We start from the raw sequence: 15407 nt of genomic DNA, 5'->3' as shown, positions 1-15407 counted from the left end.
ATGAGCTATCAAAGGGATCAGGTACCAGGCATCAAAGAACAAAAAATCATATTGTTGTGAATGAGGGGGAGTGTGGAGTGGAGACTCAAAGCCCATCTGTGGGCAATTGGACCAATAATGAGAGTAGGGATACTAGGAGGGGAAGGAGAAGGTGTGGGAAGGGGTGAAGCAATCAATGATCTGCATATAGCCCCCTCCCTGGGGGATGGGCAACAGAAAATTGGGTGAAGGGAGACATTCGACAGTGTAAGACATGACAAAATAATTTATAAATTATCAAGTATTCTTGAGAGAGGGAGGATGGGAGAAGGAAGAGAAGAAGTGAGAAGCTGATACTAAGGGTTCAAGTAGAAAGCAACTGTTTTGAGAATGATGATGGCAAGAAATGTACCAATGTGCTTGACCCAATGGATGTATGGATTGTGATAAGACTTGTACGAGTCCCCAATAAAATATTTAGAAACAACAACAAGAAAAATGGTCTAGAGGAGTGAGTCAGTGGTATGTTGCTACTGACTTTTGTCATGACCCCCATTTTTTTTTATCCAGGGTCATTTGGTTAGGGAGAGGCACCAACTTCTTGCATTGCTAGACATTTATCAGTTCCGCGAATGAAGAAAGAGACACAGTCAGGGCAGGGTAGCCAGCAAGATTGTAATTATACTCAAAAGAGCAGCCTTGGGAGGAAGCGTCCTGGTGGGTGGCGAGGCGAGCAAGCAGGGAGAAAGGTGAGGTGGTGTGCTGTGGCTCGCAGGGCTCCGTGGGGTCCTGAGGGGCTCGTCCGAGCTGCACTAACCAGGATCATCTTCTGGGATTTCACCACTCGTGCTGTCCGTGGACTTTACACGCCTGCATCTTGCTGGGGGCTGAGCTGAGCCCGAGGGACTAAATACTCTTGTGTGGGGTCAACAGCCTGGAGAGGAAGGAAGTATCGCCATCAATGGTCTGAGCCAACGTAAGGGGTGACCCCCCCCTCCAGAACTATCTGAAACAGTCTCGTCTTTTGTCAGTAAACAGCAGGTAGAAAATATTGCGCCTCCTCACATCGGAGCTTCTTTACTGACCCTGTTTCCCCTTAGCCATGGAACAGGAATGGCTTTTGCAAGGCCCTGGAATAGCCAGCAGGCCACTGGGTGTGAAAAATGAACCCAAGAACCGCTTGGAGTGGACAAGAAATAGTCTCCGCAGGTGCCCACGCCTCCCCGAGGGCTGATCCTGTGACACCGTTGCAGATGCATTCACAGGCCATTCTAGGAGAGGGCAAGGGCCGAGATAGTGTCCCCGAGGGCTCTGCCTAGTTAGGGTTGTGTCTCATCGAGTTCATGGAAGAAACGGTCTGAGCATGACTTGCACTCTTAGACTGCAGTTACTTTTGGTCCCCTTCGAGCAGGAGCCAGTGTCTCGGTTTGGTCTTTTGGGCCGTCCGGATGTGCGCGTCTGCAAGCCACCACGGCCCAAATGTGAGTTGCTACCAGTGCAGTTCCCAAAGTTCCTCAGTGTTCCCTGCACTCTTGATGGAAAGGATGACCACCGTACACCCATCTGGGCATCGCATGATGATGACAGACCTAGCTTGCTTGGGTCAGCCTGGGCCGCTGACAATGCGAGACAGTGACTCAGAGAGGCAGCCAGGGAGGCTCTGGAGATACATTTCGACAAGTGATTCTAAAAACAGATCCCATGTTCATGCATATTAACAACTCCCTGTTGCCCCCAAGGCTAAAAACAGCGGGAGCCTGCTGCCCCTTGGCACACTCACACAGACCTGTCAAGCTGCCTTTCTCTCCTGGGATGTTCACCTGCTTGCACATAGGTCATTACTGGCTGGGGCAGAGGGAGGCTTGCCTCTGTCCCGGTGCTCTGGTGTGGCTCACATCTGGGTGGCCCAAGCACGTCACACCTGTGGGGATGATCCTGTCCTGCCTCTCCTCTCAGGTGGGTCAGCACCTTGGGACATGAAGCCCGAAGGCTCCCCTGGGGAAGAGCGCCTGCTCAGGTGGAAGTAGATGAGCGCATTTACCTGCAGCTGAATGGGGGTACCATATGGAGTTAATGCTACAGCCTCCTCAGCGCCTTCACTGTCTCGGGCTGAAAGCCAAAGGAGGGAAGGGCCGAGTTAGTGACAGATTCACGTGGAAATGGCACATGAGGACAATGAGAACACTTCCTGGCTTGACCCTCGGCGGAAAGAAAAAGACGATCTAAAAAAAAGAATTTTGTCGTTGCTGTTTTTATCATCTATGATTTTGAGAATGTTTTAAGACTCGATGAGAGGGTGTGGGAATTAGGGACGGCAGGTGTTCAAGGGGAGAAGACAGAATGAAAATCAGCTGCATCAGCCGATCTAGGCTGATTCCTTTCAGGCAAGGCCCGCCATGCCTGTCCCCTCCAACTTTTTCATCATTTTCACCAATTCTGACACCGGTCATCCCTCCTATGACACTTTCTGCTACACCGCTGGAGCTGATCCTCCATTGCCATGGTGACCCAGCACTCAGACCGTGCTCAGAGTCACGGGTGTACAGCGAAGGAGAGGCTTTCTACCCTTTCCTGTGGGGTCGCTGTGAGTCAGAATCAACTTGGTGGCTGGGAGGCCTTTCTTTTAACAGCTCCTGTATAATTCAGGTTCAGGAGTACTCAGGACACAGCTTTTCAGCCAGGACAGCCTCTTCTCCACTGTGCCCATAGATAAGTCTCTGTCTGACGCTCAGGCTCTGCCCCACGTACTCAACTGTTACAGCGCTCTTTTCACTCTGTCAGTAAGTACTCAGGGCACCCCCCGCGGGCAGCAGGCCTCCTGCCCAAAGGCTCAGCATTCTGACTGTGGGAGCTGGAAAGGCCACAGCTCTGTCTCCTGCTGGTCTCTTGGATCTGCTGCCTCTGCCATTTCTCTGCAAGTTTCTCGTCATCTTGGGTGCCACTCTTCTCTGCCCCCGGATGGACGATGGTCAGCACAGGGTTCTTGGGTCCAAAGAACATAACCCACTCGTGGTTTTTCTTTCTTGATAGTAGTGACAGTCCTCACTTTAGGCCTCCAGGGTGGCACATTTTAAGCCAAGTAGAATGACAGAACTAATTTATCCCCTCCTTCAGGCTCAACTCACATGGTCCCACTCCCTCAAGGATGCCATGTACCGTATTTACAATATTAACAAGTTATTCAATCCTCTGGGTGGGCCACAGCACGGCACATTTGCATAGTCCGACCCTGTCATTCGGTAGGCATTTCAAAGACGATGGCTAGAAGGGTCATGCAAAGCAATGCACTGAGTTCAAGAAAGTGGGAGATTGTTCAAGAGAAGAGCATCTGTCTTTGCTAAGTGAAGAGGCTGAAGAGTCATCACTTTCTGGAGAAAGAGCACCAGTCCTGGGTCAGCCAGTCCCTGCTCTCTCAGCACAACCTCTGTGACCTTGCCACCTTACTCTCTCCGTCAGTAAAGTGAAAAGACTGAACTGGATTGTCTATTTTCCTTTCGGCTCCATGCACCACAAGGCTTGATTCAAATTTTAAAATGAGAGATAACAAAAAAAGGATTCTTAAAGTTAATTCTCTACTGTAATCGAATCATAGAACACACACACAGTTATTTAATGTCTGTCTCCTCAGCCAGTCTGTATACTCCATGAAGACAGACACTGTGTCTCCTTTTCTGACACTTCATCTCTAAGACCAGGCATCCGGCCAGTACTGTTGTTTTGATGGTTACAGCCAGAGCCACAACCTAGTGTTTACAGGTAGAGCTTATCATCTTGAGCGCATGAGCCTAGAGGAGGCCTGCTCCACTCTTGCTTGTTAGCTGTGTTGCCTAAGGCCAAGTTCTTTGACCATTTTTTGGGCCTTTGTTTCCTGATGGGACTAAAAAGAAGGAAGATAATAATCAAAATAGTACATCTATTTCATGATATTGCTTTGATGGTTAGATCAATTAATATATGCAAAGCCCTTAGGCTGTATAAAACCTCCAATCACTGAAAGATATGAACTCGCAATAGAACCAATAAAACCTGCTAGTATTTCTATCATTTGAGCATTCTGTTGGGTCACTTTTCTTTGGAATGATGACACATATGGAGCTCCTCCAGTTGGTTGACCCAATACCTGTCTCCCAATGTCCTGGTAGAGGAGAGCGAGTGCTTCACAGCTCGTTGAAACATTTCAACTGGGCTCCCAATGGCTCCTGGAAACTTGTCTGGCTCATGCTTCCAGTGCAGTGTGAGCGTCTTCCTTCAGCACCACTGGGTCTTGCTCATGTGCCACCTCCCGAAATGGTGGAATGCTGGTGGCTCTGTGTATCTTTCCATCTTACTTGGATGCTTCCTGCATCATTCAATATTTTGCCCATCGAATCTTTCAGTGTTGCAACCCAAGGCTTGCATTCTTTCAGTTTAAGGTATGTGAGTATTTTCTTCCTTTTTTGGTTTTCTAACTCCAGGTCTTGGCATATTTCAGGATAATATTTTACTTGTCTTCTCAAACTGCCCTTTGAAACTGTCTGCTCAGCTCTTTGACTTCATCGTTTCTTCCATTTGCCTTTGTTATTCTACCAGGTGGTACAATGGTTACGTGTTGGGCTGCTATGCACAAGGTCGGCAGTTTGAAACCACCAGCCACTCTGTGAGAGAAAGGTGACGTTTTCTTACTCTCTTAAAGCCTCACAGTCTTAGAAACCCACAGGGGCATTTCTCCCCTGTCCTCTGAGGTCTCTGTGAGGCAGAATCGACTCAATGACAATGAGTTTTTTTACTCTTTGACATCCCCTTTGACCATTTATTTTTTTCCCCCTGTTTTCTTAATGACCATATTTTGCTTCCTTCATGCATGGTGTTTTTGGGGTCCTCCCACAGCTCATCAGGTCTCTGTCATTAGTGTTCAATGCATCAAATTTGTTCTTGAGATGTTCTTAGAATTCGGGTGGAATATACTCAAAGTCGCATTGTGTCTCTCATGGATTGTTTATATTTTCTTCAACTTCAACCTGAACTTATGTATGAGTAGTTGATGGTCTATTCCACAGTCTGCCCGTGGCCTGGCTTCAGCTGCTCATACTAAGCAACTCCATCATCTCTTCCCATAGATATGGTCAGTTTGTTTTCTGTGTACTCCATCTGGAGAAGCCCATGTGTAGAATTGCCTTTTGTATGGTTGTAAAAGGTATTTATGATGAAGAAATTGTTGGTCTTGCAAAATTCCACCATGTGATCTCCCACTTCAGTTCTATCACCAAGCCTCAGATGCATGTGAAAGTCGGGCATTGAATAAAGAAGACGGAAGAAAAATCAATGCATTTGAACTAGAGGTTGGTGATGAATATTGAAAGTACCATGGACTACCAAAAGAGCAAATAGATTGGTCTCAAAAGAAGTACAGCCCAGAATGCTCTGTAGTGGTAAGGATGGCAAGACTTCATCTCACACACTTTGGACATGTGGTCAGGAGAGACTGGTCCCTGGAGAAGGACATCAGGCTTGGTAAAGTGGAGGGGCAGTGCAAAAGAAGAAGGTCCTCAGCGGGGTGTGGATTGTCGCAGTCGCTGCACCATTGGACTCAAACATAAGAACAATCGTGAGCACCGGGCAGGAGGGAGCGGTGTTTGGTTCTGTTGTTCACAGGTGGCTGTGAGTCAGAAATGGCTTGATAGCACCTAACAACAAGCGCATTTATAGAGAGAGAAGGTTCCATTCCCTGTCTTGGATTGAGTTGATTCCGAGGCAGGGACAAGGAGCCTGATGCTCCCAGGAGCTGAGAATCTTGGTTTGGGTCTCAGAGTTCACAAGAGGCAGAGCTGAGGCTCAGACTCAGGGCGTGTGAGGCCAGACCATTCTTTCTACAGGCCCACTGCGCCTGCTTATGCTGATGCTTCCGGAATCTGTATTAACACCATTCCCTTGGCTTTACCTGGTCCCATGTTAATTAACCAAATTGTGCCTTGGCTCATGGTCATCTTCCCTGCTTGATCTGTCTATTTTACACCTCTCTTTATGACTTTTCAGGGATAGAGGGAGAGAAAGAGAGAGAGAGAGAGAGAGAGAGATATTTTTCCACCAAAGAACAACAACAACACATCTGTACTGCTTGGGACCATTCAAATTTGGTTGCCTCAAACTTGGAGTGGGGAAAATTTGGAGCTCTATCTAAAAAGCCTATATTCAGCCAAAGGTGGTGTATGTCAAGGAAAACAACCAGAACAGCGCGTGCCTACATGAATAGTTTTCTCTTGGCTCACCTCATTGACCCATTTTTATGTGATGTGGACTCATCGATTGCATTTATCCAGTACTTTAAGAGAGAATCACACCAGGTTTGTTCAAACTCAAATACTGGGTGCAAAAGGACAGTCAGCAATGTGAAACTCGCCAATAAAGATGGATTTTTGCTTTTAGCAAACTGGATGTAACAAAATTTGAATAAACTGAAAACAGATGCAATAGGCAATAATGAAAAGAAAGTATTTTCTTTCTTCTATGCTGAGGACCGCTGCCAATCAGACCATATTTGAAATACTTAGTTGAAAGAGCAAGTGATTTTGAAAGTTCAATTACTCTATAGTCTTTCAAGAACAAATTTCTAGCACGGGGCAAGGAATATTTACATCCATTTGTTTGAGGTTCCGAAGCGACACGCTTGGTTGCATTTTAATTTTCCATCCAGATGTTTTTGGATCTTGGAATTAAGTCCTTAAACCACTTCAGGAAGAATGCTTAATCTTCCTTTTAAAGACTCTCAGAGAGAGTCCTTAATCCCCTTTGCTGATTGCTCTCAGTGCTTACCAACCCTTATTTTCATCTTTCATCTGAATCCCCCCAGCTTTGATTTAAGTCCAAGGGCCCATGACTTGGAGGTGGAGTTAGAAAGCACTAGGGCAACAGCTGCTCAGAGAGCGGGCTTCCGAGCTCGGAAGCTGCCTGCTGCTCACCCTGGTCCGTGCTCTTCTCTCAGGCGAATGACCCGGGGCCCGTTGCCCAGTGGTGATCGAATAATGATAAACCAGAAGAATCAGACGACTAATGGGTTCTTCATGGACTCAAGAAAAATGTCGTGGTTTAGTACTGAAGAGAGAGCCACCGTTTCTTCAGTGCTCCACGCCTTTCTCATAGACATAAAAGACTGGGCATAGGAGAAAGGGACAAAGCATTTAAGAACTACAACCTCAGTTTCACGGTCTTAACCCGTCCACATAGTCTGATGTTAGAGTGCTTTAGTCATCTTTGTGGCTTTCCACAGAACCTCAGTATGGTCTCCACACTTTGCATTAGTGGCCCCTACAACTGGAAGGGCAGTCTCCTTAGAGATGGACCTGTGATGAGTCCAGCAGCAGTCTATTCTTGCTTATCTGTTCATAGAGAATGGGAGCCCTTGGGGGGTAGCAGATAAAGCTGTTAACTACAGGGTTGGCAGTTCAAGCTCATCACCAGCCTCTCTGAGGGAGAAAGGTAAGGCCGTCTGCTCCTGTAAAGATTTACCATCTCGGAAACTTATCAGGAGCAGTAGGTTGCTGTGAGTTGGAATTGACTGGTCAGTGGTGGGGTTTTTTTTTTGGGGGGGGGGGAGAAGGGAGGCTTGTTTCCTGGGCAAACATAGCCAAGGACACTGCCAACCTGCTTTTCCACTGTCGGTTCATGACCTATGGCAATCCCTAGGGTGTTTCAGGTTATTGCTATTTGTTTATACGTTCCTGACTCTTAGTATTCTGTAACGACCTGTCTATTCTTCCTACTTAGGTATAAACTTGTACTTGTTATTAAGTTGTATCCATTCTTCTAGTTTTTAATATTTTACTTTCCCCAGGTTACCTAAATTCTGGTTCTAGTTTCTGTGATTAAGTTTCTGGTGATTCTGCTTAATCTCAGAATAATCTCTATGTTCTTTACTACTATATATATACTATTATATATAAGAGTGTTGTAAAGAAAATATATATTATATATATAAGCGCTTTATAATAGTATAGTCAAGAACATATACATAAATATATATTCACCAGATATCTCATCACATTGGCATTGATTACCATTTGTAGAATAGTATTTTTCTAACCAGGCTTGGATAATAAGCATAGCCCCAAACGAATCATGTAAAATTGTGCTTCACCACGCCCTTGCTCTCAAACATAGATACGCCTTAAGTTTCAAACATTCCCCCAATATTTGGGGGACCTGAAATATTGGCCACCACAGCTTCTAAGGTGTATCGATTTGTTTATGAAACTCCTAGAACTCTCCCTGACTTTTTTGTCGCTTGAAAACATACTTATAAAACTGCCCAAAAATGTAAGCAGTTTTAGCCCATCTCCTGCTGAGAAATAGAAGACATCGTTTCAAGAAAGATTGACTTGGCAATTTGGTCACAAACCTCAGTGGCTTGGTTATGCATCATCAGCAAGCAGTTAAAAACTTTTATGGGAAGCCTGGATGGTGATCATTTCTGACTCGTGGTCAACTGAGCTGAAATGAATTAATGGATGCATCTATCGGAACAGGATTTAATTTGAATGTGTAATCACCCATAAATTGCAGCTCAAAAAAGTGCATGTACTTAAAAGGAAAGCTTCTATTAATTTTTTGAGTCTAACGAACATTATATGCTCTATACACTATATCAACTAACCTCATCTTTGCACATTAGAACTAAATTGTGAGAAATCAGATGCCTATCAAGACACAAAATTTGATGCAAAACTATGATATTGGGTTATGAATAATAGGCCAGATGTTTCAGAAAGGAATTAATGAGTTTTGACATATTTCCCAAAACCTGCAATTAGTCACTATTTCCTCCAGGTTCTGGGTGCCAAGCATCCTGGTTGTCATGACAATGTATCTTATCACTTAACAAAATATAGTCAGGTGGATGGGTCTTACATAAGGGCCAAAATATGGCCCAGAAGCTATTATGAAGACGTCACACGAGGAAGTTATTTGACTCCTGCTACCGACTCTATATCCGAACCTTGACTTGGGCTTCACACTTAAAACTCAGCAATTCCTGCCACTTTTTGTGAACCTCAGAGAGGTTTAAGTCACGCAGGGCTTGAAAGGCAGAAATCCGGGAGCTAGTGGACTTTGTGACATTAAGGAAGTAATGAGCCCTCTGAACCAGTTTATTATTATATTTTGGTAACTTAGCTTGGGACTTACATGTTAAAAGATCCCTGGCTGTTGCCAGCAGCGACTTCACACTACAGGCCAAAGCAGCTGGCCTCAGTCATTGTATGGCCTGTAGTTGCATAGGCCAAGCCTCGTTTGTGGCTGGTCAACACATGTTATAGTGGGTACTTTACCCAGCCTGGGCACTCAGAGCCACGCCCTTCTGACGTAGAGCTTTTGATTCACTCCTGTTTTAGTCCCTCCCCATAAATCTCTGTATTTTTGGAGGAAACGAATTTTGCATAAAACGTCTCCTCTTGGTTCCCAGCTTTTTCACCTCCATGCCTCAACTACCAAGCCACCTACCTAACATCTGACCCATCCCTTTCTGTTCCTTCTGAGCTCACCTGATGGCCCATTTCCCTCCTGTTTCTCCCACAGGGAACCCTTCCCGTTCCCCGGAGCCCCCGGGGGGAGTACCTCTTGAGAGCTCTTGGTTCTCTGCTCTGAAGCTGCGCTGGTAGACGGGCACTGGGCAGGCGTTGCTTGGTAAAGGGCAATCCTGCTTGCATGACCTGTAGAGAATGCAGAGTTCAGGAATGATGTACAGAAGCAGGAAAACCCACGCGTTGGTGACCAGAGCAATGCAGATGACGGGGTCGTCCCAGTTGGGCTGCTGCTGGAAATGCGGGTTGCCTCTCAAGAGCATGGAGATCCACACGACCCAGATAATGATGGAGATGAGCACAGTCACAAAGATGATCCTTCCATGCTGCTTCCAATTCTCACACGGGCCACAGAAAGTGGCGTTGGAGACAAAGAACGCGAGGGCGATCAGGAGGAGCACGTAGACCAGGAGTACGACGAAGTCCACGTTGAGCTGGTAGGGTGTCAGGTGTTTAAACATCATACACCGGGACATCATGAGCGTCACGTACTCAATGGCAATGATCGTCTGCAGCAGGCTGCAACCGACAGCAATGCACAGAAGTGTTGTCCAAGTGAAGGAGACGCTCCCTCGGACCAGCTTCACCAGGTTGGAGGCATGCGCCAAGAGACACGAGAAACAGAGAGCAAAAAGTACCCCAAAGAGAAAGTAGCGTACAGGGGCAGTCTGCTCGTTGAGTGGGGTGATGAAGGCAAAAGCCAGGCTGAAGAGTCCCAGCACACCCAGGAGGAAGAGGAACTGAGTGGGGAGGACATTCCACTGGCTGCAGTCTTGAACCTTCCGCATGAGGAACAGAAATGCTAAGAGCAGCAAAATCGTGACCACTATGCCGATGATTGCCAGGGCCTCCAGAACAATGCCCCAGGGCCCCCCGTTGTCACAGATGAAGTAAAAGTCCCCAGTGGAATCAACGCAGTCCTTAATCATGGTGACTTCTAGGTGGCCCCCAAGAGAATGGTCTTCCGATCCCCTATAGAAAAAAAAAAAGGGCAAGACAAGCTTAGCACTTTACATTCACGTCTGTGAACACCTTTGAGCCACCTTGGGTGGGACACTTTCATTCCAAATTAAGGACATCTGGGGAAAATTGTGTAACCTCCCTTTCCTCAAACTGTTACCAAGACAATGGAGTGACTTATAGTTTGTTTGCGTCCCTAGAGAAACCAGCAGCCACAACAAAAACACGAAGGTCTGTATGAACATGGTCCGAAGGGCCATGAACGCGGTCATGTATAAAAGCCCACCCCTCTAGCATTGATGGCAGCTCATAGCAACCCAAGAGAAGGGTGGAGAACTGCCCGGCGTGGCTGTCACAGAGAAGATTGCCACATCGCTCTCCTGCCGTGGCTGGTGGCCTCAACCACTGCCTTTTGGTTCGCAGCTAAGGACTTCAACCACAGTGCCTCCAGAACTCCCTGCTGTCACATCTGTTTCACCCAAATTACAACTCTTTGGGGCTGGAAAGTCAGTAGAGGAAATTGGAAAAATGACTAGAAAGGTTAAAAACGAGTTGAGCTCCATCCTTTTGCCTGGAAAAGAAGAACAGCTCCTCTTGGAAGCTCTAGATCGTTCATCCCTGTCTACGTCACAGTTTCCACGCAGGATTTTACAGCTAGTGCAGGATCTTTTCATCACAAGAACATCCCAATGCTGCTATGAAGGATGGAAGTCAGGCTCCCATCTGAATGGACCATTGGGTCATTTTAGACACTGCTCCACTGCTTGCAGGACTCAGGCGGGTGATGATTCTCAGTCACTTTTGTGATAGTCCCTTCTTTTCCCTCAGTTCAAGTCTTCTCAATGCAAGAAGGTGATTATCAGGCACCCACTCTTTGTAAATCGACGAACTACCTCTAAGCTCAAGTATCTTCTTGGACAATTTAACAATGAAGTTTTTGACTTGAACTGGGGAGGTCTGGGAAAGCATCCCACATAGACACTTGGGGAAAACAAGTACCTCACCCTGGAAGACCCCCAGCTCTGCTCCCCTGTGGATGGTGATTCTCAAGCCAGGAATGACCCAGCAGCTCTGTGGCTGAGGGCATGGCCCTTGCCTCCGACTTACCTCCTCTGTGTCCACTCTGGCAGCGGAGACTGTATCGCCGGCGAGGCTGTGACTGCCAATGAGTAAGAGGGAGACAAGCTCAGCTTCTTTAATCTCTCCCCAAATGGGCGGAAGACCTACAGGCCCTCACTCACGTTCCTGCTGCACCTATAAAAAGAACCGGAAGGACAGAAAGACACACCTATTCCAGTTTCTCAGCCACTTTTCTTCAGGTAGGTCTTTGCTGAGAACAACTGTTTTTTTTTTTTTTCATTCTTTTGCTGCCCAGCGGCCCCTTGGCCTCAGCGTTCTGAAAGGCTATGACATCAGGGACTCGGTATCTTCCCTGTATTCTTCAGGAGCTCTGGAAGTGACCACAGGCTTCATTGAAGGACACCTCTCTCTTTTTCTGACACACTCTCTAGAGAAGCCATCTCTAGAAACTTGCCCACATCTGGATTTTCAGTGCAGGATCCCAAAGCGTATCTGATTGAGCAAATGAATAAGAATCTCACTGGCCCATGAAGGATTCAAAATTCACTGCCATCGAGTTGATCCAGATTCATACTGAACCTATAGGACAAGGTAGAATGATGTCTTTCTGGGTTTCTGAGACTGTCGGTCTTCTCGGGAGGAGACGTCTGATCTTTTCCCTTACGGTTCGTAGCCCCGCTTCTAACCCACTACCCTAACAGGTCTCTTCGCCGGCCCATAGAAATGATTAGATGCATGAAAATAGTCAACAGTGGACAAAATGATAAATTCCCCACGAGAGAAATTCCACTTCTCTTTTGGGAATCCCTCTGCAGATGCTGTTTATCACGTGTGGGCCCCTAACTGTGCCAGTCTTTCCGGCACTCCCCGGCTTTGCCTATTGTCTCCCTCTATTCTTGCCCTCCTCACCTCCACCAGAATGCTCTTGCCTGGGTCTCATTCGATCAGGACAGGTCTAGGTTTCAAGATAAAAGAACTCACAATTCAAGGTGATCTTAGTACCAAGTATCCTAGGTCAGTGCCTTGGTCATGCGAACTGCTCTCCCAAATTCACCCCTCGGTTCTCTTCCTGGATGTTTGTATTTCCGTAGTGGACTTTGAAGACCTGGACCCCTGCACTTTAACCACGGTAGTCTGATTTCAAGATGCTTCAGGATCTAGCCTTACCTTTCCCACCCGATCTTTCTTTCTTTCAGATCTGCAGGTCCGGTTAGTTAGTCCTCCTTTGTCTCGAAGAAACAAGCACCTCCCTACTTGCCCTCTCTTAGATGTTTCCCTCTACTGAATTGCCTTTTGCTTGATTTCCATCCATCCTGTTTACCCACCGAAATATAGCCTCCACTTCTTATTTTCCTTTCGTTTTATTTTAACATTCTTACTTCTTTTTGTTTAAAGCTAAATCACTCATTTAAAAAATTAGTTGAGATTATTTAATACATAGACATATTCCATATTTCAGTCACATCAAATAGAATTGTACAATTGCTACCACAGTCAGTTTCCAACCGTTGTTTTTCTATATGGACACCTTGACATTGTCTCCCTTTCACTCCACTTCCACCACCTGTACCCTCCTTCCCCCCAACCTCTTATCTTACGTGCTGTCCCTATAGGTTCATCCATCCTGGGTTTCATATTCCCAAGGACGGAAAGGCATATAACACAACTTCAAGACATTCCCTAATTCTTATCTCTTTTGAGAAGTTTTCCCTGTTCACTCTGGTCCTCACCATGACCCCTAGAACACTTAGGGCCGACCCTAATTAAATTTACAAGAACTTTATTCTCTACCCTGAATCATTGCCTGCTGTTTTCTTTGTATGAACTGCATTCCCTGATGAGATTTACCACTGTCTGGGGATCAGGCCCCACATCCTCGCTCGCAGAGCACCCTGGCCCCGTGCAGGGCCTTTCCTAAGTGATGTACGGATGGATGGATTGACTGGGTGATCCTAGTGGTAGAATCCCCAGTCTTTGTGGAAGTTTCTTTTAGTAGGATGGTCTTTCAGACATGCTTTCTCATGGAAATCACCTGCAACTAAGTCAGGAACTTCAAGTGGTGCTCTATCTTTAGAGATTCTCTAACTTTTAAAAAACCCATTTCTCCTTTGAGAGTAGAAAACTCTAGGGCCAAGAATCCCCCCCTTTGCTTGCTCTCTGGATGATGCAAGGAGACATCCATGAGGGCTCACCCAGGAAGCCTAGTGAATGGTTAAACTGCTGCCCGTAGAACAATAGGAGAATTCCCCCTTTAATTTTTCCAGGGGAATTCTTTTGAGTGACCCACCCCCAAGAAGGAAGAAAGGAATCCCCTTGGTCCCCAGTCATGTTGTAAAGTTTTTCTTCGCTTAGTCTTCTAAGGAGATTTCCACCTGGCCCTCCAGATGGCTTGAGGCGGGTAAATTAATGGGTTAATTACCACAAAACCCTTTGAGCACCTTAGATAAAAGAACTTGTCCCAAGTATTAATTATTGTTATTTTAAAATCTGGGGCTATGGAATTAACCCATCTATTGCTAGGCCTTAAGGAAATGAGAGCTCCCTTTGCAAATCCAAATGACTCACACCCAGTTTCTTTTACCCTTTATGTGGCGCTGGCCTCAGACCAAACAGCTCGGGAATGGCTTTGATGAGTCAAAATACATCGATTACAATGGGCTCATTAGACAGGGAGATAAAAGAGTCAAGATGCCAAAGGTCCTCTGCCAAACACCTTTTGGCGTTGCTTTCCTCTCCTACAACAGAGCTGGGGGTGTGCGAGGTCACCCAGGCTAACCCTGTCATTAATCATTAATAATATGGAAGCCGGTAGTCTGATATGTGGACCTGAATAACCAGGAACCAGAGGTGCAGAGACACAAAGGGCTCTACCCAAAGTCAGAGTGTTCGAGGAGACAGCAGGCTTGCCGAATGCCTGCTCAGTGTTTCTGCTACGATCCCAGGCTACCTTTCATCTTTCTTTTTTAAAAAAAAAACAAAAATGATTTATAAAAGCAAATTGTGTACAAAGAATATTATATTTGTTTTACAAAAAAAATTCATTTCATTGCCCTTATATAAATGTGTCAATTTCTCCCCCTCCCAACAGTCTTATTGGCATACACGTCGCATACCATACAACTCAATAGTTCAATTGCTTCAGGAAGAGTTGTACAGTCATCACCACCAACAAGTTTAGCACATTTTCTGCCATCTTGCACTCAATGTTATTAGCTCATTGCCCCCCAATCTCCCTTACCATATCCACAAGGAATCATTAATCCAGTTATTAGCTCTATAGATTTCCCTATACTGAATTTCATGTATAGAACAACATTAAAAAACAAATGACAACGAAATAACAAGAATAAGTAAAGCAGATAAAAACCTCAATCAAAAAGAAAGCAGAAAATATTAAAAGCCAGCACTAACTTAAATGGCCCATAAGGTAGATCAAATGATGGAGTGCTGAATCGTAACCCAACTGCATTGGCAACAGTGCACTTTCCATGGCATTCTGCATGTTAGCAAGGCTCTTCACATTCCTGGTCCATGGTCACATTTTAGGGGATATATTTGGTTCAAGGTTAAACAATTATTTTAAGGCAGCAACATTAGGGGTTCATCCAACCTTTATGGTTCCAGGAAATCACGAATTCATGATCACTCGATAATTCTGTTTTACATTTCCCCCTTTTGATGCAGACTCTTCTAGGAACTCATTGGTCAAAAGCTGGGTTCTCTCTGGTATTCCTGATCTCCTGACGAAGGACTTGATTGTTAATGGAGGCAGTTACCTACATCTCCCATATCTTCCTCTTATTTCCAATTCTCCTTTTTCCTCTGGCGCTCCAGGAA

The 15407-nt window shown here is 45.8% G+C and overlaps 1 protein-coding gene across 1 annotated transcript; it reads right to left on the bottom strand.

Moving 5' to 3' along the window:
• Window positions 1-738: 738 nt before the first annotated feature.
• Window positions 739-10459, bottom strand: GPRC5D (G protein-coupled receptor class C group 5 member D). The gene is made up of 3 exons (XM_075553091.1): window positions 9565-10459; window positions 2021-2088; window positions 739-913 (listed from the first exon to the last, which is right to left on the bottom strand). The coding sequence occupies exons 1-3, from the start codon at window positions 10457-10459 to the stop codon at window positions 842-844; spliced, it is 1035 nt and encodes a 344-aa protein (XP_075409206.1). The 3' UTR covers window positions 739-841.
• Between the last annotated feature and the right edge of the window lie 4948 nt (window positions 10460-15407).

This window comes from Tenrec ecaudatus, chromosome 6, assembly GCF_050624435.1.
Source record: "Tenrec ecaudatus isolate mTenEca1 chromosome 6, mTenEca1.hap1, whole genome shotgun sequence".
Lineage (NCBI taxonomy): Eukaryota > Metazoa > Chordata > Mammalia > Afrosoricida > Tenrecidae > Tenrec > Tenrec ecaudatus.
Note: the sequence above shows the minus strand (reverse complement) of the source record. Positions and strands in the feature narration are given on the sequence as shown.

What these genes read in the sequence shown, in the direction of transcription:
- GPRC5D (XM_075553091.1), bottom strand. Translation starts at nt 10,459, where the DNA reads ATGATTAAGGACTGCGTTGATTCCACTGGGGACTTTTACTTCATCTGT. An exon ending in GAACCAAGAGCTCTCAAGAG is followed by an intron (nt 2,089 to 9,564) that starts GTACTCCCCCCG and finishes TTTGGCTTTCAG; the next exon opens with CCCGAGACAGTGAAGGCGCT. An exon ending in GTACCCCCATTCAGCTGCAG is followed by an intron (nt 914 to 2,020) that starts GTAAATGCGCTC and finishes CTTCCTCTCCAG; the next exon opens with GCTGTTGACCCCACACAAGA.